This window comes from Hypanus sabinus, unplaced genomic scaffold (assembly GCF_030144855.1).
Source record: "Hypanus sabinus isolate sHypSab1 unplaced genomic scaffold, sHypSab1.hap1 scaffold_477, whole genome shotgun sequence".
NCBI classification, from domain to species: Eukaryota; Metazoa; Chordata; class Chondrichthyes; order Myliobatiformes; family Dasyatidae; genus Hypanus; species Hypanus sabinus.
The window spans coordinates 218,027-245,000 of NW_026781348.1; the positions used below are offsets into that span (position 1 = coordinate 218,027).

The following is a 26,974-nucleotide window of genomic DNA, read 5'->3' on the forward strand; positions in this document are numbered from 1 at the left end:
ACTCAAGTCTGGCAGTGCCTGGGGGACAATCGCAGTGAACTTGTGGGTCGATAACCCTTCGGAATGGCAAGAAAGAAACTGGCTAGTTTGCAGTCACAGTGATGGAGGATTGGTGAAACGATGGAATCTCTGTTAATGGAAGAAACCACAAGCGTCTGTCTCAGTGGTGTACGTCGTGTCTATGGGAGAGGGTGGTGAAGTCTAGACAACTGCTACTCATCAGTCTTGCTGTGGGGGTGTGGGGCTCTGTCTAATGAGGCCTCCGTCTGTCTCAGTGATGTACGTCGTGTCTATGGGAGAGGGTGGTGAAGTCTAGACAACTGCTACTCATCAGTCTTGCTGTGGGGGTGTGCGGCTCTGTCTAATGAGGCCTCCGTCTGTCTCAGTGATGTACGTCGTGTCTATGGGAGAGGGTGGTGAAGTCTAGACAACTGCTACTCATCAGTCTTGCTGTGGGGGTGTGGGGCTCTGTCTAATGAGGCCTCCGTCTGTCTCAGTGATGTACGTCGTGTCTGTGGGAGAGGGTGGTGAAGTCTTGACAACTGCTGCTCATCAGTCTTGCTGTGGGGGTGTGGGGCTCTGTCTAATGAGGCCGTCTGTCTCAGTGGTGTACGTCGTGTCTGTGGGAGAGGGTGGTGAAGTCTTGACAACTGCTGCTCATCAGTCTTGCTGTGGGGGTGTGGGGCTCTGTCTAATGAGGCCTCCGTCTGTCTCAGTGGTGTACGTCGTGTCTGTGGGAGAGGGTGGTGAAGTCTTGACAACTGCTACTCATCAGTCTTGCTGTGGGGGTGTGGGGCTCTGTCTAATGAGGCCGTCTGTCTCAGTGATGTACGTCGTGTCTGTGGGAGAGGGTGGTGAAGTCTTGGCAACTGCTACTCATCAGTCTTGCTGTGGGGGTGTGGGGCTCTGTCTAATGAGGCCTCCGTCTGTCTCAGTGGTGTACGTCGTGTCTGTGGGAGAGGCTGGTGAAGTCTTGACAACTGCTTCTCATCAGTCTTGCCGTGGGGGTGTGGGGCTCTGTCTAATGAGGCCTCCGTCTGTCTCAGTGATGTACGTCGTGTCTGTGGGAGAGGGTGGTGAAGTCTTGACAACTGCTTCTCATCAGTCTTGCTGTGGGGGTGTGGGGCTCTGTCTAATGAGGCCTCCGTCTGTCTCAGTGATGTACGTCGTGTCTGTGGGAGAGGGTGGTGAAGTCTTGACAACTGCTACTCATCAGTCTTGCTGTGGGGGTGTGGGGCTCTGTCTAATGAGGCCTCCGTCTGTCTCAGTGATGTACGTCGTGTCTGTGGGAGAGGGTGGTGAAGTCTTGACAACTGCTGCTCATCAGTCTTGCTGTGGGGGTGTGGGGCTCTGTCTAATGCGGCCTCCGTCTGTCAGAGTCGACCGAGGATGTCCTGTCCCTGCAAGCCGGGACACTCCGATATGGAGAGGAAGCTTCTGCCGATGTTGCAAGCTCCCTCTCTCCCTGCATCTGATGTACACAAAGGAACGGCAGAGACTGACACAGCTTGGCACCAGAGGTGTTTCAGGAGATGCCAGTCTGCGTTGAACACCATTTAAGACTGCCTCAGGTGCTCTAGATCCACTGGGTTTACTCCCAAACTCTTCCCCATGAGGGGTACAGTTACAGAGCAGTGGATGTTTGAGGTCAGAGCTTTCCTGATGCTGGGTGAGCTGCCAATCACGGCCGACCAGACCCATCTGCCCAAAGGGACCGGTTGTAAGGAACCAGTAACCCGCCTTTACCCCTTCTCCTGTCGGAAGAAACGCTTCCACCGGGCTTAGTGGCTGAGCCAGACGCCTGAATCCCAGCTGCCCGTTTTCCTCTCTCTCTCTCTCTCTCTCTCTCCCCCTCCCTCCCCCTCTCCGCCTTTCTCCCTCTGCCCCTCTCCCCCTCTCTCCCTCTCTCTCTCTCACACACACACACACACACACACACACACACACACACACACACACACACACACACACACACACACACACACACACACACACACACACACTCACACACACACACTACTGTTCTTACGGAACTTGGAACTTCTGTTAACCAACCAAGGGAGAGAATCAAATGTTTTTTGATACAGTATAACATTGAAAGATGTCTTCTTTCCCCAGTGTTTGACATAGAATTACATAATTGATTATCAGTTGTTCCTTAAATTCGTTCATAAGCTAGAGGTATTCTTGCTGCTTTTCTGTATGTATTATGGTTATCTAAATAAGTGGTTATCGTTTATGAGATACATAATGTTACAATTTTATATATAAAATGTTCTTATTTTTAGGAGCCAGTAATAACATAGTAGGTGACCAATCAATAGTCATAAATACAGAATTAAAGCTGTCCTTGAGAGTGGTGGGACATACCCTCAGCTTTTTATATTTTCTGCCACATGGGAGTATGAAAGGGAGAATGTTTGAGGGTTCATCAGCAAGGGTTTGGGTGGGGCTTGTGTCTGGCTAACTTAATTGAGTTCCTCCAGGAGGTGACAAAGGTGATGGATGAAGTCACAGATGGATGTTGTCTACTTGGATATTGGTAGAATCTTTGACAAGGTCCCCACATGGGAGGCTCATACACAAGGTTAACATGCCTGGGAACTGTGATGAATTGCACTGGCTGGCGGGGAACCATATTGGATATTGGCAGAATCTTTGACAAGGTCCCCACATGGGAGGCTCATACACAAGGTTAACATGCCTGGGAACTGTGATGAATTGCCCTGGCTGGCGGGGAACCATATTGGATATTGGCAGAATCTTTGACAAGGTCCCCACAGGGGAGGCTCATACACAAGGTTAACATGCCTGGGAACTGTGATGAATTGCCCTGGCTGGAGGGGAACCATATTGGATATTGGCAGAATCTTTGACAAGGTTCCCACAGGGGAGGCTCATACACAAGGTTAACATGCCTGGGAACTGTGGTGAATTGTCCTGGCTGGCGGGGAACCATATTGGATATTGGCAGAATCTTTGACAAGGTTCCCACAGGGGAGGCTCATACACAATGTTAACATGCCTGGGAACTGTGGTGAATTGTCCTGGCTGGCGGGGAACCATATTGGATATTGGCAGAATCTTTGACAAGGTTCCCACAGGGGAGGCTCATACACAAGGTTAACATGCCTGGGAACTGTGATGAATTGCCCTGGCTGGCGGGGAACCATATTGGATATTGGCAGAATCTTTGACAAGGTTCCCACAGGGGAGGCTCATACACAAGTTTATCATGCCTGGGAACTGTGGTGAATTGTCCTGGCTGGCGGGGAACCATATTGCGAGAAATTGCTTTCGCTGATGGGTGGTCAATCTGTGAAATTATTGTCATAGTTGGCAGAGGAAGACAAGTCAATGGGTATACTAAAATGCAGGTCTTTGTATATGTTGCTGATTCCGAAGAGCGTCAACATTTACAGAAGGCAGGATAATGGGGTTGAGAGGAATTGCCGAGCAAATTCACTGAGCTGGATGGCTTAATTATCTGCCTAAGTCTGATGGTTTTAGGGAGCATCTAGAGTATTGTGTTCACTTCTGATTGTCCAGCACTGGGGATGATTGGAGAGGGTGTAGAACAGGTTCACCAGGATGTTGCTTGGATTCGGTGGCATGTGAGGCAAGTAGAGGTTTGAGAAACTTGGACTGAGTGTAGCTGCTATTACGAAGGAGAAGGTGCTTCGGAATCTGAAAGGTCTGAAGAGAGAAAGGTCACCTGGACTGGGTCATACTGTGTGTCAGGAGCATGTCTGGGGTGAGTGGGGATTCCCAGAGAGTTGGGACCTGGAGTGGAGGGTTCAGAGACACAAGGGCTGGATTAATACAGTAACAGCTGGAACAGCTGGAAAAATACATTTTACAATGTTCAGGCTACAACGAGAGATGATCTGAATTGTAACCTGAAACCAGAGATCGGCGAATGATTGATGGTGGATTTTCGTTCCCAGATTCTGACAAGTCACATTCTAACATTTGAGATGTGGTTTGAACGGAGCATTTCATCACTCACCTGTCAGTTCAGTGGGTAACTCAGACAACCCTTGTGCGATGTTCATGTATTCCTCTGGGTCAGGACCTGTTTAAATAAAAAAAAATAATTCATGAAAACAAAACTAAAATAATTACAACTATTTAGTTCAATGTGTCTTTGTGTTCAGTGTGTGGTTTTAACATACCAAGCTCCTGTATCTCCCTCAGTATCCTGTCCAGCTTCGGTAACTCAGTCCTCCACATCACAAAGGATTCCCACATCGCCTGTCGGGCCCGGGAGCCTTTGCCATTCACCAAACTGAGGAAGAGTCTGGAACTCTCTGTCCGGTTTCCCTTCTCCGTCAGTTCAGTGACTTTCTATAAAAGCAAACAATTAATTTATTTATTGTGGAGTCGATGGACAGACATGGCGAATCTCACAGTTTAATATTCATGCTGGATTAATGAGCTGAGGTGAATTTGACCGACGGTCCTGATAAGATGCAAAATTAATTTTAGACTGAATGCCTGTTCAACAGTACAGATATGCAGACCTTGCAATTATGTCATAGAACGATATGACGATTACAGCACAGTAACACAGTCCGTGCCGACCTGCACTCAGTCCATAACCCTCCATTCCTTTCCTGTCCATATACATATCCAGTTTTTAAAATGACAATATTGAACCTGCTTTTGCCACTTCTACTGGAAGCTAGTTCCACACAGTAACCACTCTCTGAGTAAAGAAGTTACCCCTAAACTCGTGTTACCCCTAAACTTTTGCCCCCGACTCTCAACTCATGTACTCTTGTTTGAATCTCCCCTACTCTCAATGGAAAAAAGCCTATTCACGTCAACTCTATCTATCACCTCATAATTTTAAATGCCTCTTTAAAAGCTCCCCCCCCCCTTCAAAATTCAACGCTCTAAAGAATAAAGACTTGTTCAACCTTTCTCTGTACTTAGCTGCTGAGACTCAGGTAACATTCTAGTAAACCTCCTCTGTACTCTCCATATTTTGTTGACATCTTTCCTATAATTTGGTGGCCAGAACTGTACACAATACTCCAATTTTAGCCTTACCAATGCCTTGTACAATTTATCTTTACTTCCCAACTCCTGTACTCAATGCTCGGATTTATAAAGGCCAGCATACCAAAAGCTTTCTTCAACACCCTATCCACACGAGATTCCACCGTCGGGGAACTATGCACCATTATTACTAGATCACACTGTTCTACTGCATTCCTCAATGCCCTACCATTTACCATGTATGTCCTATTTTGATTAGTCCTACAAAAATATAGCACCTCACACTTATCAGCATTAAACTCCAACTGCCATCTTTCGGCCCACTCTTCTAACTGTCCTAAATCTCTGTAAAATTTGAAAACTACATCATTATCCACACCACATATCTTAGAATCCTCTGCATACTTAGTAATCCAATGTACCACCTCATCATCCGGATCATTAATGTATATGAGAAACAACATTGGACCCAGTACAGATCTCTGAGGCACATCACTTGTCACCGGCCTCTAACCTGACGAAGTTCTCCACCACTACTCTCTGGCATCTCCCATCCAGCCACTGTTGAATCCATTTTACTACTTCAATATTAATACCTAGTGATTGAACCTTCCTAACTCACCTTCCGTGCAGAACCTCGTCACAGGTCTTACTGAGGTCCGGTACACTGATAAATACAGCAGGTGTGAGACGAAAAGGTGACGCTGAACCTGCAGTTCCCAGTGCTCCCCACCGGAACAGCTGAAACAAATCTACTGAGGACAAGTCAGAGATCAAAGTCTCCATTGCCATGTAGAACTCCTAGAACGTGCAGGAGATTAATATTGATCACTATTCCCTCTGATACCAGCAGTTCAGTGACAATACACTAAATACACTCACCTCATTTTCTTCTCTACTGAAATGTCCATCCTTTGTCAACATCCAACCGAGTCGTTCAACTTTCTCTTCAATTGCATATTTGAGTCTGTCCCTGTAGAACTTGGTCAGTTGGTACAGTCGATACTCGCCCCCCTCTGCCAGGAGGTCGGAGATTGTAAACTCTGGCTCAGCGAATATAAAATGAGAATGTAGTCACAAACTCAAATATCACTTGTCTCCACCGCTCTCACCCAGCCCTAACAAACCAGTCATGTCTTGAACCTCAATCTTCACCTGCTTTCAGATGGAAACACGTATTTTGCCCTAATCTCCAACACTGGCCTTAAAAAACCGACCCATCAATGCGCTGTGCTAGACGTTCCCAGAAGGAACCCATTCACCAGAAACCTGTCTCTCCCACCGACCCACCCACTCACCGATTTCACTTTAAAATGGGCAATAAATGTTAAGACTGTCAATGATAGTCGCTTCCCAGAGATACTCTCTTTCCTGGCGAATATATTTCCCAGAACTCATATCCTGGAAATACTCTCTTATCCGGATAGCTGCATTTCCTCCGATACACATCCTGGAAATCCTCAGAGCAGATAGGACATGTCCTGTAGTGCGGTAACCGGTGCCACGCTATACCGCATGCACCACGCCCACACTTTTCCCCTCTCTGACCAACCCTCCAACAAGGAATCACATTTACCCACTTCCCACCTCATTCTGTGAACACATCACCCTCATGTTTCACTCACCCACTCCCTGTTGGGCACTCGACAATTCCGTGTTTAATGAGTTTCCGAGCTGACAGACAGTCGCCTCACTTGTGCTGGTTCCAGGGTCTTGCTCAGTGTCTCTGACGTCACTGTCTCTGGGCTGACAGGCAGTCGCCTCACTTGTGCCGGTTCCAGGGACCTGCTCAGTGTCTCTGACGTCACTGTCTCTGGGCTGACAGGCAGTTGCCTCACTTGTGCCAGTTCCAGGGTCCTGCTCAGTGTCTCTGACGTCACTGTCTCTGGGCTGAATTTGCTTCTCCTCCTCTGCAGCCGGACCGCATTCCATTGGGACATTGCTCTCAATCTGACCCTGCTTTGGAACCTTGCTTCCCGTATCCCAATCATTTTCCCTCGATGAGCTGCCTGGTAAAAGCCCCTTGAGTACTTTCTGTACCCGATTTAATTTCCCACCTGCAGGAAATGATGAATTGCAGGTTTAGAGTGATTTATACTCGAACAAGGATTCACAATCGGTGTCAGCAATGGAGCCGGGACTCCGGCTGACCGGATTTGGAGCGGGACTGTGCTGGTGAATGTGAACCACACCTCCTGCTAGGTGACCATCCCGACAAGCCAGTAAGTGGACACATCCACTCCCCGAAAAAAGAACTGGATAGACGCAGTAATACTGATCACAGACTACGCATTAGCTGAACACACCAATAACCAGTGGTTATTAATGGAAAGGCATTAGGTGATACCGGGAATTATCACTTGGATTATCTCCCACAAACATAAATCTCCCTGGATCACAAACTGTCCAGTCACCTGTATCACTGACAGACAAGCCACTGGATTACTCGTGGTCCGATCCTCCAGATCCCACGTTCTCCGGTTGCTTTGTCACACACTGTCTTGTCCCCCGGGTCAAAGACTGACCACTGCCTTGAGATGAACAACGTCTGAGTTATGTTCAGTCTGAGTTACAGACTGAACATAACCTTGAAGCCCATGATGCCTGGTCCCCTGGGTCCCATCACATCTCCTGGATAATAATTGTCACACAGCAACTATACAAATCATTGGCAAAGGGAGAGTCTTGCGTGCAGTTCCAGTAGCTAAACAAAGTCTCGCTTTGCATTTGCTAAGGATGCAGTTGCTATCAATCTACAGGATGGATGTGATTCAGCTGGGAAGAGTGTCGGGGAGATTCACAAGTACGTTACCGGATGGGGTTGTTTGTTATCAGGTTCGGCTGGGACAGTTTGCCCCGGAACACGGGAGCTTGAAGGGTAAACTTCCACACGTAAAACAGAATCAGAATCAGCTTTATTATCACCGGCATGTGACGTGATATTTGTTAACTTAGCAACAGCAGTTCAATGCAACAGGTAATCTAGCAGGGAAAAATTAATAATGAATAAAATTTAAAAAATAAGTAAACAAGTAAACCAATTACGTATATTGAATTGATTTTTTAAAAATGTTCAAAAACAGAAAGACTGTATAAGGTAGTGTCCAAAGATTCAATGTCTATTTAGGAATGGGATGGCAGAGAGGACGAATCTGTTCCTGAATCGCTGAGTGTGTGCCTTCAGGCTTCTGTACCTCCTCCCTGATGGTGACAGTGAGTAAAGGGCATGCCCTAGGTGCTGGACGTGCTTAATAATGGATGCTGCCTTTCTGAGACACCGCTCCCTGAAGATTTACAACTTCCTGCAGCTTCTCTCGGTCCTGTGCAGTAGCCCCTCCATACCAGACAGTGACAGACCGATGCAGACCACAAATGAAGTGCCTCCTGATCCTCAGCCATTTCCAATGCTGGCAATGTTCACAGCTCAGCTACAGAAAACAGAGTTCGGAAAACTCCCCTCATCTACTTTGCACAGCAAGGGGGGAGTTGAGAGCTGCCCTGACAAAACCTGAAATGTTGTATTATCGCACAATCTTTGAGATCCAGGAAATGCTCTTCTCACCTGCCTCTGAATTTTGTAAATGAAAGTTGAAGATGTCTTTCACTTCTAAACGGCCCTGTTGTGCAACAAACCCTGAACCTAGATAATGTTGCAGGGGTGGAACTGGACTCTCTGACGGTGGTGTCTGAAAAGAGGATGCGGTCCAAGTTGCATGCCATCTTGGAAAATGCTCCCCTCCACTCCATAATGTACTGGTTAGGCACAGGAGTACATTCGGCCAGAGATTCATTCCACCGAGATGCAACACAGAGCATCATAGGAAGTCATTCCTGCCTGTGGCCATCAAACCTTACAACTCCTCCCTCGGAGTGTCAGACACCCTGAGCCAATAGGCGGGTCCTGGACTTATTTCCACTTGGCATGATTAATTTATTATTATTTAATTATTTATGGTTTTATATTGCTATATTTCTACACTATCCGTGGTTGTTACGGCTGTAATGAAATCCAATTTCCCTCGGGATCAATAAAGTCTGTCTGTCTGTCTGTAGACTTTTCCATAACAAACAACACCGCTGTCACATTCCTGTTGGTGTTTCACTCTCGACCTGCTGATTCAGGGTCTCCGGCTCCTTTCACTCAGGTGAAGCTTTGCCTGGTGAGTGGAGTCATTCGACCATTTCTGGTGTCAGGTCCCTGCGCTGGAACTGTGGGACCGATCGATTACACAAAGACACTTTACCAGTGGGATCAGTGACACTGCTCGATGAAACTTTTCTCTGCCCTGTTAGCGCCTGTGTAAGCTTCTTCATCTGAACTATTGTGCACCAACAGGGCAGAAGTTTAGTTATAAAGATCCAGGTGAACATACCTGTAGCCATTCTGATTCCGACTGACGGTTGTTGATTGTCGTCGTCTTGTCTACACTCTGATCCCGGTGCAGGACAGCGCCGCCTTCTGCTGATGCCCTGAATTACACACAACAAGCAGACAGTGAATCAGAGAGACTTTGCAAATGTGACAGTACAGCCATTCTCTGTATCAGAGCCGCAGTTCGCATCAACTCCCAAACCATGTCTGTCCAGTGATATCTGGAGCATCCTTCCGATAGAGGCACAGAGCAACAGAGCACAGATACTGACCCTTCAGCCCATCGAAACAATGCTGGCCACAGTGTACACTAAGATGGCCCTAATTTTCAGGCCTTTGGTACAGGGTCAAACAGGAACATAACTTCATTGTAAAACCTAATTCTGCTTAATCACAGATTCGCAGGTTCTGACAATTTATTAGCAGAAAAGCACTTGATGACGACAGGGTATGTAAATGTAAATTATTGGTTGTTCTATCTGTTATGGAGGTGGAAGCAAATACAATGGGGGCTTTTAAGAAAAGTTTTGATAAGCATATGGGTGTGAGGAAGATTGAGACGTTATGGACATTGTGTAGGAAGGAGTCATTAGTTTATCTCGGGGGGTGTTTATTTACTTTTCCGCTGGTTTGGCACACCATTGTGGCGGGAAGGCCTGTTCCTGCGATGTACTGTTCCATGTTCTGTTCTATCTTCAGCACCTTGAGTTTCTCTTTGACTCCCACTGGCCGATGGACAGGTGACAGTCAGAGGGGATTTCCAAATACGAATTGAATTCTGAAACCCCGGTCTCTTTCTACCGGTGTAAACACAAAACACCGTATTTAAATACAGCCTCTCCCTGTGAGGGATGGAACGGGCACTCGGTCTCTGCTTTGCTTCCAAAGGAAGTTCACAACCAAACACCTGAGCACAGACCAGAAGTACTCGCTCAACATCTCATAAACACGGACAGCTTGATCCCCGGACTCATTTTATCCGGATCAAATCGGGTGTGGTATCCCAGGTCCAATTCCTGCAATCTTCTTCATTCCATCCCGGACAGTAAATGCTCAAAGCATCCTCGTCTCTGAGGCCAGTCTCTCTCCTCTGAGAGACAGCAACCAGAGAGCGAGAAACACGTTCAACACTCTCTGCAGCTCTGGTGAGCTGTTGCCCTGGTGACGGAGGAAGTGGCTCGCGAACAGGGAAACATCAAACTCAGTGTCACATGTTCTCAGTTTCATTGTGACGAAGATGAACTGAACATTCAGCCATTTTGTAATGGTGACACTAAAATTCCAGTGGTTATTTTTACCCTGTCGAGGGGCATTCGATAAATCTCATGGTGGTTCCAGCTCTACAGAACTCTCAGCGGCGCAGATGCTGGTACAACATAAAAACAAGTTGTTGGATACGACCCTTCAGCAACGAATGTCAATGATGTGCAGAAGTTTCAATTGAGATTCACAGAGTCCATAGAGCACAGACACAGGACTGTTAGCCCATCCAGTCCGTGCCGTGTTCGGTGTGGTCCCATCCCCCCCGCACCCAGACCACAGCCCTCCATACATCTCTCATCTAGATACCCAACCAAACATCGCTCAAATACCACAATCGAACCTTCATCTCTCACTTCTGCTGGGAGCTGGTTCCGCATTCGCACCGCCCAGTGAGTGAAGTAGTTCCCCCTCAGATTCCCCTTTAATGTGTCAGTTTTTGCCCCAAATCCATGTTCGTACCCAGCCTGAGGGGAAAATGTCACCCTGCATTCACCCTGCTGATAGCTTCATAGATTTCTATATCTCTAGCAGGGTTTCCCAACTTGTGGTTCATAGACTCTTCCTTTAGTTGGAGGGGCAAATGGCATAGAAAAGTTGGAACCTTGTTAGGGTGCCCCGTCATTCCCTTGTATTCCAGGTAATAAAGTTTAACCCGTTCAAACTATCACTATAATTAATTCCTGAAATACCAGCAATGTCCGTGTAATTTTCCCTGCACTCTTTCACGCTTATCGGTAACTTTCCTCCAAGTAGCTGACCAGAACCGCAGACAATTCTGACTATTGTAGAATCACGGTGCACTTTACAACTTTAGCATTAAGATCCCAGCCCCTCTTCGTAATAGCCTGTGTTGTGAAGGTCAATCTGCCCAAAACTCTCTTTATGACTCTGGTGCTCCCTTAAAGGAATTGTGGATCAAACACCCTCACCAGGACAATCAGGCTCAAAACAGTTACTTTCCCCAAGTAGTCAGCCTGATCAACATCTCTACTCACCAACCCACACTCCACACCCCACCCACTGCCAGTTTAATATTTCCTGACAGTTCCAGACACTCCTGTGCCTAACGTTATTTCATGGACAGACAATCAATGTCAGTCTCGATACGTCCAGACACTCCTGTGGCTAACGTCACTTTATGGACAGACAATCAATGTCAGTCTCCATATGTCCAGACACTCCTGTGGCTAACGTCACTTTATGGACAGACAATCAATGTCAGTCTCCATATGTCCAGACACTCCTGTGCCTAACGTCACTTTATGTACAGACAATCAATGTCAGTATCCATATGTCCAGACACTCCTGTGGCTAACGTCACTTTATGTACAGACAATCAATGTCAGTCTCCGTATGTCCAGACACTCCTGTGCCTAACGTCACTTTATGTACAGACAATCAATGTCAGTATCCGTATGTCCAGACACTCCTGTGGCTAACGTCACTTTATGTACAGACAATCAATGTCAGTCTCCGTATGTCCAGACACTCCTGTGCCTAACGTCACTTTATGTACAGACAATCAATGTCAGTATCCGTATGTCCAGACACTCCTGTGGCTAACGTCACTTTATGGACAGACAATCAATGTCAGTCTCCATATGTCTGTATGTCCAGACATTCCTGTACCCAACGTCAACTTCTGAACATAGAATCAATTTCACAGACCAGACAATTGGGCAATATTGCAAAGGAAGAATGTCTGAATCAAAAATGCAATGAAGTAGAGGCCATATTAACAACAGCAAAGATATGCACAAAAAAAGGAAATTACTGGAATTAAGGAAACCTCCTCTGCAGGATGCATAACAGATCAATAAAGTATGTGAGAGCTGGATTCGGTATATAAAGCAGCTTTTTCTGAAGATAATAGAGGGGAACCCCCCAGATATTAAACACTCTAATTCTGGCCCACCGATTGCCAAAGAAGAAATAACTAAAGCGGTGAAAAGCATGAAGCATGGTAAAGCCCCTGGACCTGATGAAATATCAATGGAACTGATGCAAGCCCAAGAAGATCTGGGCATAGACATTCTTTCTGAAGTGTTTAATGGCGTTTATGAGTCTGGTGTATTCCCTGACGATCTCTTGAAATCAGTGTTTATTACTCTGCCTAAAATTCCTGGAACTATTGACTGTGAAGATTATAGAAGAATCAGTCTTGTGGATCGCATAATAAGGATTTTGTTGAGAATTGTTCTGAGTCGACTCAAAAACAAGTTAAGGCCAGAAATTCCTAAACTGCAATAAGGGTCTATTTAGGATAGAGGAGCTCGGAACACAATTGTCATACTACGAATACTTTCAGAAAGGGAAATTAAATATCAAAATGATGTATTTTTATGATTTATTGAGTTCACTAAAGCATTTGATTAAGTCAGCATGAAAAATTATTTCAAATTCTCACTAAACTAAACATTGACGGAAGGGACCAATAATCTCCTCAAAATGTATATTGGAATCAAATGGTGGAGGTAAAAATTGAATTAACCTACAAACTAACCATCAATTGTAAATAAAGTCCAAATATATCGTAACATCAAAAGAGCAGAATTCTCCCAAGTGCCAATTGTCCTTCGGGAACAAAAGAGATTGAACAAAAGACCAGCTGTATTGTGTTTTGTCTATGATTGTGTTCTCCATGATTTTGTTTTTTTTTCTTTCTTGCTTTGGATCCAGAGTAACAATTATTTTGTTCTCCTTCACACTTGTGTACTGGAGTGCCATAAACAATTTTGGATCTTGAACACTGGGGAGAATACCACGACCATCCACATTATCTAAATTCCCTCTTGATTTCATCAGCTCCTACAATGTCACCCTCATTCTCCTCTGGAATAAAGATCCAGCTCGGCCCTCTAGTCCAGGCGACATCTTCAGTAATCTCTTCCGCACCCTCTGCAGCTTGCAAGTATATTTACTACAGTAGGGTGAACACAACTGTACATAATACTGTGTAGCCATGTTGATTCATACACAAATCAATGGCATGAATAGTGAATTACAGAGGTCTTAACACTGACACACACACCCCACTCGTCACAGGCCTCCATTGGCTAAAACCATCTTCAATCATCTCCCTGTCCTTCTTGTTCTCGAGCCCGGAGTGAATCCTCCTCGCCAGCTCCCCGTGACTCCATTCTGACCAAAACTCTCTAATCAGCTGCCACGCGGGATTTTGTTACAGACTTTACCAAAGTTCAGATAAATAACAACTTCACCCAACTCCCTCGTTAACTCAAATAATCTCCAAAATACTTGACAGATATGATGTCCTATTGGGCAGTGGAGAGGGTGATTTCCCCATGACTAATGCCCAAACGCCCGAGACTTCAGCTTCACTCCAGACTGAGAAAATTCCGATCCCAGCTGTGGAATTACCAACCTGGACTGAAGCCCGCATACTGCCGGTTCCATATCCTCAGAGTCTCCGGCCCAATATCATCACCCATACACAGACGCTTTGGAGCCGGCGATGTGCCGAGGTGTTCCTGCCATGTCTGATTCACAAACTGACGTGGAATTGGAACCTAATGACCCTCTGCCGGGGCCGGGCCCGGGGCTCAGTCTGGTTCCCCGGTCTGTGTGGAGGGTGTGGATACACTTCAGCCTGTCCCCAGCAGCAAAACAGAGCACATTTGATCACAATCTTCCTGCTGTGTGGGATCTTGCCCAGCACAGCTGGCTGCCATGTTTCCCACAGTGTAGCAGGAACAAAATGTAAAATTACGAAGTAGAAAATGCTGGGGATTCAGTACATCAGACTGCATCTCTGAAAGGTGAAATGGTGGAAGAAACAGTTCCAGAACTGAGACTGTCCGAGATCTGCTGAGCGTCTCCAGTATCTTTCTGCTCCTTACTTTAAATTTCCTGCAACTGTAGTATTTCCTCCCTCTTCATTTTAATACACAGATAGTAACTGATTGCCACCCTTAACTGTCAATGCCACCCCACCCCAACCAATTTGTCAGTTCTCAGTTCATTCCGACCCTGGTGTAACACGGCCCATACAGTCAATGCTCACAGCATCCTTTCCCCCCTCTATCAATGTGTCAGTTCTCAGTTCATTCCGACCCTGGTGTAACACGGCCCATACAGTCAATGGTCACAGCATCCTTTCCCCCCTCTATCAATGTGTCAGTTCTCAGTTCATTCCGACCCTGGTGTAACACGGCCCATACAGTCAATGCTCACAGCATCCTTTCCCCCCTCTATCAATGTGTCAGTTCTCAGTTCATTCCGACCCTGGTGTAACACGGCCCATACAGTCAATGGTCACAGCATCCTTTCCCCCTTCTATCAATGTGTCAGTTCTCAGTTCATTCCGACCCTGGTGTAACACGGCCCATACAGTCAATGGTCACAGCATCCTTTCCCCCCACTATCAATGTGTCAGTTCTCAGTTCATTCCGACCCTGGTGTAACACGGCCCATACAGTCAATGGTCACAGCATCCTTTCCCCCCTCTATCAATGTGTCAGTTCTCAGTTCATTCCGACCCTGGTGTAACACGGCCCATACAGTCAATGGTCACAGCATCCTTTCCCCCCTCTATCAATGTGTCAGTTCTCAGTTCATTCCGACCCTGGTGTAACACGGCCCATACAGTCAATGGTCACAGCATCCTTTCCCCCCTCTATCAATGTGTCAGTTCTCAGTTCATTCCGACCCTGGTGTAACACGGCCCATACAGTCAATGGTCACAGCATCCTTTCCCCCCTCTATCAATGTGTCAGTTCTCAGTTCATTCTGAGCCTGGTGTAACACGGCCCATACAGTCAATGGTCACAGCATCCTTTCCCCCCACTATCAATGTGTCAGTTCTCAGTTCATTCCGACCCTGGTGTAACACGGCCCATACAGTCAATGGTCACAGCATCCTTTCCCCCCTCTATCAATGTGTCAGTTCTCAGTTCATTCCGACCCTGGTGTAACACGGCCCATACAGTCAATGGTCACAGCATCCTTTCCCCCCACTATCAATGTGTCAGTTCTCAGTTCATTCTGAGCCTGGTGTGACACGGCCCATACAGTCAATGCTCACAGCATCCTTTCCCCCCTCTATCAATGTGTCAGTTCTCAGTTCATTCCGACCCTGGTGTAACACGGCCCATACAGTCAATGGTCACAGCATCCTTTCCCCCCTCTATCAATGTGTCAGTTCTCAGTTCATTCCGACCCTGGTGTAACACGGCCCATACAGTCAATGGTCACAGCATCCTTTCCCCCCTCTATCAATGTGTCAGTTCTCAGTTCATTCTGAGCCTGGTGTAACACGGCCCATACAGTCAATGGTCACAGCATCCTTTCCCCCCTCTATCAATGTGTCAGTTCTCAGTTCATTCCGACCCTGGTGTAACACGGCCCATACAGTCAATGGTCACAGCATCCTTTCCCCCCTCTATCAATGTGTCAGTTCTCAGTTCATTCCGACCCTGGTGTAACACGGCCCATACAGTCAATGCTCACAGCATCCTTTCCCCCCTCTATCAATGTGTCAGTTCTCAGTTCATTCCGACCCTGGTGTGACACGGCCCATACAGTCAATGCTCACAGCATCCTTTCCCCCCTCTATCAATGTGTCAGTTCTCAGTTCATTCTGACCCTGGTGTAACACGGCCCATACAGTCAATGCTCACAGCATCCTTTCCCCCCTCTATCAATGTGTCAGTTCTCAGTTCATTCCGACCCTGGTGTAACACGGTCCATACAGTCAATGGTCACAGCATCCTTTCCCCCCACTGTCAATGTGTCAGTTCTCAGTTCATTCCGACCCTGGTGTAACACGGCCCATACAGTCAATGGTCACAGCATCCTTTCCCCCCACTGTCAATGTGTCAGTTCTCAGTTCATTCCGACCCTGGTGTAACACGGCCCATACAGTCAATGGTCACAGCATCCTTTCCCCCCTCTATCAATGTGTCAGTTCTCAGTTCATTCTGACCCTGGTGTAACACGGCCCATACAGTCAATGGTCACAGCATCCTTTCCCCCCTCTATCAATGTGTCAGTTCTCAGTTCATTCCGACCCTGGTGTGACACGGCCCATACAGTCAATGGTCACAGCATCCTTTCCCCCCTCTATCAATGTGTCAGTTCTCAGTTCATTCCGACCCTGGTGTAACACGGCCCATACAGTCAATGGTCACAGCATCCTTTCCCCCCTCTATCAATGTGTCAGTTCTCAGTTCATTCCGACCCTGGTGTAACACGGCCCATACAGTCAATGGTCACAGCATCCTTTCCCCCCTCTATCAATGTGTCAGTTCTCAGTTCATTCTGACCCTTGTGTAACACGGTCCATACAGTCAATGGTCACAGCATCCTTTCCCCCCTCTATCAATGTGTCAGTTCTCAGTTCATTCTGACCCTGGTGTAACACGGCCCATACAGTCAATGGTCACAGCATCCTTTCCCCCCTCTATCAATGTGTCAGTTCTCAGTTCATTCCGACCCTGGTGTAACACGGCCCATACAGTCAATGGTCACAGCATCCTTTCCCCCCTCTATCAATGTGTCAGTTCTCAGTTCATTCCGACCCTGGTGTAACACGGCCCATACAGTCAATGCTCACAGCATCCTTTCCCCCCACTATCAATGTGTCAGTTCTCAGTTCATTCCGACCCTGGTGTAACACAGCCCATACAGTCAATGCTCACAGCATCCTTTCCCCCCACTATCAATGTGTCAGTTCTCAGTTCATTCCGACCCTGGTGTAACACGGCCCATACAGTCAATGCTCACAGCATCCTTTCCCCCCTCTATCAATGTGTCAGTTCTCAGTTCATTCCGACCCTGGTGTAACACGGCCCATACAGTCAATGGTCACAGCATCCTTTCCCCCCTCTATCAATGTGTCAGTTCTCAGTTCATTCCGACCCTGGTGTAACACAGCCCATACAGTCAATGCTCACAGCATCCTTTCCCCCCACTATCAATGTGTCAGTTCTCAGTTCATTCCGACCCTGGTGTAACACGGCCCATACAGTCAATGGTCACAGCATCCTTTCCCCCCTCTATCAATGTGTCAGTTCTCAGTTCATTCCGACCCTGGTGTAACACGGCCCATACAGTCAATGGTCACAGCATCCTTTCCCCCCTCTATCAATGTGTCAGTTCTCAGTTCATTCCGACCCTGGTGTAACACGGCCCATACAGTCAATGGTCACAGCATCCTTTCCCCCCTCTATCAATGTGTCAGTTCTCAGTTCATTCCGACCCTGGTGTAACACGGCCCATACAGTCAATGCTCACAGCATCCTTTCCCCCCTCTATCAATGTGTCAGTTCTCAGTTCATTCCGACCCTGGTGTAACACGGCCCATACAGTCAATGGTCACAGCATCCTTTCCCCCCACTATCAATGTGTCAGTTCTCAGTTCATTCTGAGCCTGGTGTAACACGGCCCATACAGTCAATGGTCACAGCATCCTTTCCCCCCTCTATCAATGTGTCAGTTCTCAGTTCATTCCGACCCTGGTGTAACACGGCCCATACAGTCAATGGTCACAGCATCCTTTCCCCCCACTATCAATGTGTCAGTTCTCAGTTCATTCCGACCCTGGTGTAACACGGCCCATACAGTCAATGGTCACAGCATCCTTTCCCCCCTCTATCAATGTGTCAGTTCTCAGTTCATTCCGACCCTGGTGTAACACGGCCCATACAGTCAATGGTCACAGCATCCTTTCCCCCCTCTATCAATGTGTCAGTTCTCAGTTCATTCCGACCCTGGTGTAACACGGCCCATACAGTCAATGGTCACAGCATCCTTTCCCCCCACTATCAATGTGTCAGTTCTCAGTTCATTCTGAGCCTGGTGTAACACGGCCCATACAGTCAATGGTCACAGCATCCTTTCCCCCCTCTATCAATGTGTCAGTTCTCAGTTCATTCCGACCCTGGTGTAACACGGCCCATACAGTCAATGGTCACAGCATCCTTTCCCCCCTCTATCAATGTGTCAGTTCTCAGTTCATTCCGACCCTGGTGTAACACGGCCCATACAGTCAATGCTCACAGCATCCTTTCCCCCCTCTATCAATGTGTCAGTTCTCAGTTCATTCCGACCCTGGTGTAACACGGCCCATACAGTCAATGGTCACAGCATCCTTTCCCCCCTCTATCAATGTGTCAGTTCTCAGTTCATTCCGACCCTGGTGTAACACGGCCCATACAGTCAATGGTCACAGCATCCTTTCCCCCCTCTATCAATGTGTCAGTTCTCAGTTCATTCCGACCCTGGTGTAACACGGCCCATACAGTCAATGCTCACAGCATCCTTTCCCCCCACTATCAATGTGTCAGTTCTCAGTTCATTCCGACCCTGGTGTGACACGGCCCATACAGTCAATGCTCACAGCATCCTTTCCCCCCTCTATCAATGTGTCAGTTCTCAGTTCATTCCGACCCTGGTGTAACACGGCCCATACAGTCAATGGTCACAGCATCCTTTCCCCCCTCTATCAATGTGTCAGTTCTCAGTTCATTCCGACCCTGGTGTAACACGGCCCATACAGTCAATGCTCACAGCATCCTTTCCCCCCTCTATCAATGTGTCAGTTCTCAGTTCATTCCGACCCTGGTGTAACACGGCCCATACAGTCAATGGTCACAGCATCCTTTCCCCCCTCTATCAATGTGTCAGTTCTCAGTTCATTCCGACCCTGGTGTAACACGGCCCATACAGTCAATGGTCACAGCATCCTTTCCCCCCTCTATCAATGTGTCAGTTCTCAGTTCATTCCGACCCTGGTGTAACACGGCCCATACAGTCAATGCTCACAGCATCCTTTCCCCCCACTATCAATGTGTCAGTTCTCAGTTCATTCCGACCCTGGTGTGACACGGCCCATACAGTCAATGCTCACAGCATCCTTTCCCCCCTCTATCAATGTGTCAGTTCTCAGTTCATTCCGACCCTGGTGTAACACGGCCCATACAGTCAATGCTCACAGCATCCTTTCCCCCCACTATCAATGTGTCAGTTCTCAGTTCATTCCGACCCTGGTGTGACACGGCCCATACAGTCAATGCTCACAGCATCCTTTCCCCCCTCTATCAATGTGTCAGTTCTCAGTTCATTCCGACCCTGGTGTAACACGGCCCATACAGTCAATGGTCACAGCATCCTTTCCCCCCTCTATCAATGTGTCAGTTCTCAGTTCATTCCGACCCTGGTGTAACACGGCCCATACAGTCAATGGTCACAGCATCCTTTCCCCCCTCTATCAATGTGTCAGTTCTCAGTTCATTCCGACCCTGGTGTAACACGGCCCATACAGTCAATGCTCACAGCATCCTTTCCCCCCACTATCAATGTGTCAGTTCTCAGTTCATTCCGACCCTGGTGTGACACGGCCCATACAGTCAATGCTCACAGCATCCTTTCCCCCCTCTATCAATGTGTCAGTTCTCAGTTCATTCCGACCCTGGTGTAACACGGCCCATACAGTCAATGGTCACAGCATCCTTTCCCCCCTCTATCAATGTGTCAGTTCTCAGTTCATTCCGACCCTGGTGTAACACGGCCCATACAGTCAATGGTCACAGCATCCTTTCCCTCCTCTATCAATGTGTCAGTTCTCAGTTCATTCCGACCCTGGTGTAACACGGCCCATACAGTCAATGGTCACAGCATCCTTTCCCCCCTCTATCAATGTGTCAGTTCTCAGTTCATTCCGACCCTGGTGTAACACGGCCCATACAGTCAATGGTCACAGCATCCTTTCCCCCCTCTATCAATGTGTCAGTTCTCAGTTCATTCCGACCCTGGTGTAACACGGCCCATACAGTCAATGGTCACAGCATCCTTTCCCCCCTCTATCAATGTGTCAGTTCTCAGTTCATTCTGAGCCTGGTGTAACACGGCCCATACAGTCAATGGTCACAGCATCCTTTCCCCCCTCTATCAATGTGTCAGTTCTCAGTTCATTCTGAGCCTGGTGTAACACGGCCCATACAGTCAATGGTCACAGCATCCTTTCCCCCCTCTATCAATGTGTCAGTTCTCAGTTCATTCCGACCCTGGTGTAACACGGCCCATACAGTCAATGCTCACAGCATCCTTTCCCCCCTCTATCAATGTGTCAGTTCTCAGTTCATTCCGACCCTGGTGTAACACGGCCCATACAGTCAATGGTCACAGCATCCTTTCCCCCCTCTATCAATGTGTCAGTTCTCAGTTCATTCCGACCCTGGTGTAACACGGCCCATACAGTCAATGGTCACAGCATCCTTTCCCCCCTCTATCAATGTGTCAGTTCTCAGTTCATTCCGACCCTGGTGTAACACGGCCCATACAGTCAATGGACACAGCATCCATCCCCCTCTATCAATGTGTCAGTTCTCAGTTCATTCCGACCCTGGTGTAACACGGCCCATACAGTCAATGGTCACAGCATCCTTTCCCCCCTCTATCAATGTGTCAGTTCTCAGTTCATTCCGACCCTGGTGTAACACGGCCCATACAGTCAATGGTCACAGCATCCTTTCCCCCCTCTATCAATGTGTCAGTTCTCAGTTCATTCCGACCCTGGTGTAACACAGCCCATACAGTCAATGGTCACAGCATCCTTTCCCCCCTCTATCAATGTGTCAGTTCTCAGTTCATTCCGACCCTGGTGTAACACGGCCCATACAGTCAATGCTCACATCCTTTCCCCCCTCTATCAATGTGTCAGTTCTCAGTTCATTCCGACCCTGGTGTGACACGGCCCATACAGTCAATGCTCACAGCATCCTTTCCCCCCACTATCAATGTGTCAGTTCTCAGTTCATTCCGACCCTGGTGTAACACGGCCCATACAGTCAATGGTCACAGCATCCTTTCCCCCCTCTATCAATGTGTCAGTTCTCAGTTCATTCCGACCCTGGTGTAACACGGCCCATACAGTCAATGGTCACAGCATCCTTTCCCCCCTCTATCAATGTGTCAGTTCTCAATTCATTCTGAGCCTGGTGTAACACGGCCCATACAGTCAATGCTCACAGCATCCTTTCCCCCCTCTATCAATGTGTCAGTTCTCAATTCATTCTGAGCCTGGTGTAACACGGCCCATACAGTCAATGGTCACAGCATCCTTTCCCCCCTCTATCAATGTGTCAGTTCTCAGTTCATTCCGACCCTGGTGTAACACGGTCCATACAGTCAATGGTCACAGCATCCTTTCCCCCCACTATCAATGTGTCAGTTCTCAGTTCATTCCGACCCTGGTGTAACACGGCCCATACAGTCAATGGTCACAGCATCCTTTCCCCCCTCTATCAATGTGTCAGTTCTCAATTCATTCTGAGCCTGGTGTAACACGGCCCATACAGTCAATGCTCACAGCATCCTTTCCCCCCTCTATCAATGTGTCAGTTCTCAATTCATTCTGAGCCTGGTGTAACACGGCCCATACAGTCAATGGTCACAGCATCCTTTCCCCCCTCTATCAATGTGTCAGTTCTCAGTTCATTCCGACCCTGGTGTAACACGGCCCATACAGTCAATGGTCACAGCATCCTTTCCCCCCACTATCAATGTGTCAGTTCTCAGTTCATTCCGACCCTGGTGTAACACGGCCCATACAGTCAATGGTCACAGCATCCTTTCCCCCCTCTATCAATGTGTCAGTTCTCAGTTCATTCCGACCCTGATGTAACACGGCCCATACAGTCAATGGTCACAGCATCCTTTCCCCCCTCTATCAATGTGTCAGTTCTCAGTTCATTCCGACCCTGGTGTAACACGGCCCATACAGTCAATGCTCACAGCATCCTTTCCCCCCTCTATCAATGTGTCAGTTCTCAATTCATTCTGAGCCTGGTGTAACACGGCCCATACAGTCAATGGTCACAGCATCCTTTCCCCCCTCTATCAATGTGTCAGTTCTCAGTTCATTCCGACCCTGGTGTAACACGGCCCATACAGTCAATGGTCACAGCATCCTTTCCCCCCTCTATCAATGTGTCAGTTCTCAGTTCATTCCGACCCTGGTGTAACACGGCCCATACAGTCAATGGTCACAGCATCCTTTCCCCCCTCTATCAATGTGTCAGTTCTCAGTTCATTCCGACCCTGGTGTAACACGGCCCATACAGTCAATGGTCACAGCATCCTTTCCCCCCTCTATCAATGTGTCACTTCTCAGTTCATTCCGACCCTGGTGTAACACGGCCCATACAGTCAATGGTCACAGCATCCTTTCCCCCCTCTATCAATGTGTCAGTTCTCAGTTCATTCCGACCCTGGTGTAACACGGCCCATACAGTCAATGGTCACAGCATCCTTTCCCCCCTCTATCAATGTGTCAGTTCTCAGTTCATTCCGACCCTGGTGTAACACGGCCCATACAGTCAATGGTCACAGCATCCTTTCCCCCCTCTATCAATGTGTCAGTTCTCAGTTCATTCTGAGCCTGGTGTAACACGGCCCATACAGTCAATGGTCACAGCATCCTTTCCCCCCTCTATCAATGTGTCAGTTCTCAGTTCATTCTGACCCTGGTGTAACACGGCCCATACAGTCAATGGTCACAGCATCCTTTCCCCCCTCTATCAATGTGTCAGTTCTCAGTTCATTCCGACCCTGGTGTAACACGGCCCATACAGTCAATGGTCACAGCATCCTTTCCCCCCTCTATCAATGTGTCAGTTCTCAGTTCATTCCGACCCTGGTGTAACACGGCCCATACAGTCAATGGTCACAGCATCCTTTCCCCCCTCTATCAATGTGTCAGTTCTCAGTTCATTCTGAGCCTGGTGTAACACGGCCCATACAGTCAATGCTCACAGCATCCTTTCCCCCCTCTATCAATGTGTCAGTTCTCAGTTCATTCCGACCCTGGTGTAACACGGCCCATACAGTCAATGGTCACAGCATCCTTTCCCCCCTCTATCAATGTGTCAGTTCTCAGTTCATTCCGACCCTGGTGTAACACGGCCCATACAGTCAATGGTCACAGCATCCTTTCCCCCCTCTATCAATGTGTCAGTTCTCAGTTCATTCCGACCCTGGTGTAACACGGCCCATACAGTCAATGGTCACAGCATCCTTTCCCCCCTCTATCAATGTGTCAGTTCTCAGTTCATTCTGAGCCTGGTGTAACACGGCCCATACAGTCAATGCTCACAGCATCCTTTCCCCCTCTATCAATGTGTCAGTTCTCAATTCATTCTGAGCCTGGTGTAACACGGCCCATACAGTCAATGGTCACAGCATCCTTTCCCCCCACTATCAATGTGTCAGTTCTCAGTTCATTCCGACCCTGGTGTAACACGGCCCATACAGTCAATGGTCACAGCATCATTTCCCCCCTCTATCAATGTGTCAGTTCTCAATTCATTCTGAGCCTGGTGTAACACGGTCCATACAGTCAATGCTCACAGCATCCTTTCCCCCCTCTATCAATGTGTCAGTTCTCAGTTCATTCCGACCCTGGTGTAACACGGCCCATACAGTCAATGGTCACAGCATCCTTTCCCCCCTCTATCAATGTGTCAGTTCTCAGTTCATTCCGACCCTGGTGTAACACGGCCCATACAGTCAATGCTCACAGCATCCTTTCCCCCCACTATCACTCTGTTACATTTGCCCCTGAGGCCGCTCTCTCTGCGCTGAGAGGCCGTGACCACAGAACCAGTGAAACACTCGCTACAGCTCCGACGAGCTGTCACCATGGAAACACAGGAAGTGGCTCACTGAAAATAACCGAAAAAGGAAATAACAAACTCCTCATGTGATACAAGTGCCGTTATGACAAAGACGAACACTGCAGCCATTTTGTAGGGGTGAAACTAAAATTGACATGGCCGCTTTTACCCCGCCGCATAATGATTTCAAATAAACCTCTGTCTGAACGGGGGAAACATGCTTCTACTCATACATTTGGAGCAGTGTCCCGAGGGTGAGATCACTCTGTTTAACCCTCGCCGTCTGGAAAAACACAGCAGGCCGAACGGCCGCTTCCGGTGTGATGGAAGCATGTAAAACAATTACCGACCCCAGGATCCGCTACCGGGCCGGGTGATGGAGGTAAAGTTCCCCAGGTGCATCTTAATTCGTGTGTTTAATCTCGGCATCACCACCTCATCCCGCTCCTGGGGCCAGAACACCAGGGGCTGAGCGGCGGCTCATCTCGGGCGGTCCGGCGTGAAAGTCCCATAACCCGGACCGACCACGACAGGTTGGATCCAGGAAGCGGGACGAGGCCGCCAGTTCGAGGAAGTTAACGGGACTCTCTGCCCGACATCAGGTACCCTCAAACACCCCCCTCCCCGAATCGGCTTCGGTACTCACCGATGGGAAATTGTTGGTCGCGTTCACCCTGATGACCGGTCTCAATGCTCACCGATGAGAACCTGATCAATTTGTCCCGCAGACAGCGATGGGTCCTCCAGCTCGCCGCCGACGACCCGCTTCAACAGAGGACGGAAAGAAAAGCACCGCCCATCCGGAGACTGTGAGAGCCGGGCGGGGCCTCGGAAGCGAGAGCGTCAGATGCTGCAGATCTGTGTTTGAAATGGGAGCCAGACGCTGGATCACATGACCGGTGGAGGGACTCCCTCCTGAACCGGCGACTCTGCTCCTCGCCCCTCACTGCCCGACCTACCTGCCGCATTTTAAACCTTAGTTCATACTTACACCAGCTACATTTTTAATTTTCCCCTCTGTATCTTTCCCGTCCCCATCGCTTCGCCTCCCGTTTCCTGGAGCTTTCCGGGTTCGATTCCCTCCCGGTCCGGTACACAATGCCCACCCGAACATGAATTGAGCGGGTTTCATTGAAATCACTTGTATGTTTATAAACAGTAATTTCTATTCACCATCCTCCGGAGCCTCACTGGACAGGAACACTGTAACATCAAGTGAGAAACAGCAGGAGGAGGTCATTCAGCCCCTCCAACCATCAACAAGATGGCGGATGCTCTCCCATCTCAGCCCACATGTTTCTGCCCGATCCTCATTTCCTCGATCCCTTCGGTCTCCACACATCCGCCGGCCTCTGTTTTATGTGAAGATGATCACTGAGACTCCATCGTCCTCCAGGAAATAGTCTGGTGAATCTCTGAAGCAAACACTCTCGAACTTCTTATAATCCTCCATGGTATTAAATTCTATTTCTGCAGCCCCGTGTTGCCCCCACAACTCACATTCCCCCCCCCCCGTCACTATTTCCACCTCCCCCTCACCTGGATCCATCTCTCTCTCCCCAGCTCTTGCCCCATCCCCACCCCTCACCGCTTTTCTCTGAATATTTCCTGTCTACTCTCAGTCCAGTGGGAGGGTCTCGGCCAGTAATTGTGACGGTCCATTTCCCTCCAGAGTCGCTGCCCGACCCACTGTGTTCCTCCGGCAGTATGATCCTTGGTCAGTATAACCCGTGTTAGTACGGGGAGCTGGATTTTACACCAAATACTCTCAGATGTTAGGGTCAAAGAAACACACACAACACGCTGGAGGAACAAAGCAGGTCGGGCAGCTTCCGTGGAAACGAGCAGTCAACGTTTTGTGCCCAGAACCTTCGGCAGGACTGAGAGGGAGGGGGCAGGAGGAAGGGTGGGAAGGAGATGATTTTTAGGTGCCAGGTGAAAAACCGGTAAGGGGAAAGATCAAGGGGTGGGGGAGGGGACGCAGGGAGGGGTTAGGCTGGAAAGGTGAAGAAGGAGTGTAAGGGGAAAACACTATGTGTAGCAGAAGAAGGCAGAATCATGAGAGGTGATATTTGTGGCAAATATGATTATATGATATGTATGTACAATATCTCATGTATACGCCGGACTCAAAGAGGACGCTTTCGGAATAGTAAATAAAACTATCCAGACTTCCGTATGGACTCTCACATGACTTGGAAGGGCCTCATTAAATTGGCTAGAGTCACCCTGCAGTCAGAGCTGTTCTTGTAAACATGCCGGAATTAAACTGGCCTCTCGCCCACTGAGACTTCTGCCGCACACAGTGAAATAATGGCTTGCGTTCCGCAACGCCGCCTGCCGCTTTCTGTCACTGGTCACCTCCACTGTTTGATATGTATCGGGTCTGTCAACAGAATCAAGCAACTCACGCAAAATGCTGGTGGAACACAGCAGGCCAGGCAGCATCTATAGGGAGAAGCGCTGTCGACGTTTCCTGCTGAGACCCTTCGTCAGGTCTCGGCCCGAAACGTCGACAGCGATTCTCTTAATAGATGCTGCCTGGCCTGCTGTGTTCCACCAGCATTTAGTGAGTGTGTTGCTTGAATTTCCAGCCTCTGCAGATTTCCTCGTGTTTGCCTTTGAACAGAATCATAGCATTTGCTTCGACGGGACGTTCAGGAGATCAGCTCAGAAACACCGACAATAAACACAGTCTCAA

General features: G+C 48.3%; 1 protein-coding gene and 1 long non-coding RNA gene across 4 annotated transcripts in view; one reads left to right on the forward strand and one right to left on the reverse strand.

Moving 5' to 3' along the window:
• LOC132389123 (uncharacterized) overlaps positions 1-9,369 on the forward strand; it is a 50,376-nt gene extending 41,007 nt beyond the window's left edge. The window contains exon 4 of the long non-coding RNA XR_009510428.1: positions 8,132-9,369. This is a non-coding gene — a long non-coding RNA (uncharacterized LOC132389123). The remainder of the gene's footprint in view (positions 1-8,131) is intronic.
• LOC132389121 (NACHT, LRR and PYD domains-containing protein 3-like) overlaps positions 1-25,050 on the reverse strand; it is a 66,860-nt gene extending 41,810 nt beyond the window's left edge. For 2 of the 3 annotated variants that reach the window (XM_059961579.1, XM_059961577.1), the window contains exons 1-6: positions 24,920-25,050; positions 9,378-9,474; positions 6,630-7,061; positions 5,887-6,047; positions 4,176-4,347; positions 4,010-4,075 (exon numbers count right to left, since the gene is read on the reverse strand). In XM_059961579.1, the coding sequence (XP_059817562.1) occupies positions 4,010-4,075; positions 4,176-4,347; positions 5,887-6,047; positions 6,630-7,061; positions 9,378-9,387 (841 nt within the window). In that variant the 5' untranslated portion in view covers positions 9,388-9,474; positions 24,920-25,050. Of the gene's footprint in view, positions 1-4,009; positions 4,076-4,175; positions 4,348-5,886; positions 6,048-6,629; positions 7,062-9,377; positions 10,690-24,919 lie in introns of those variants that run through there. The other variant, XM_059961578.1, reaches the window with a different exon arrangement.
• Positions 25,051-26,974: the final 1,924 nt, after the last annotated feature.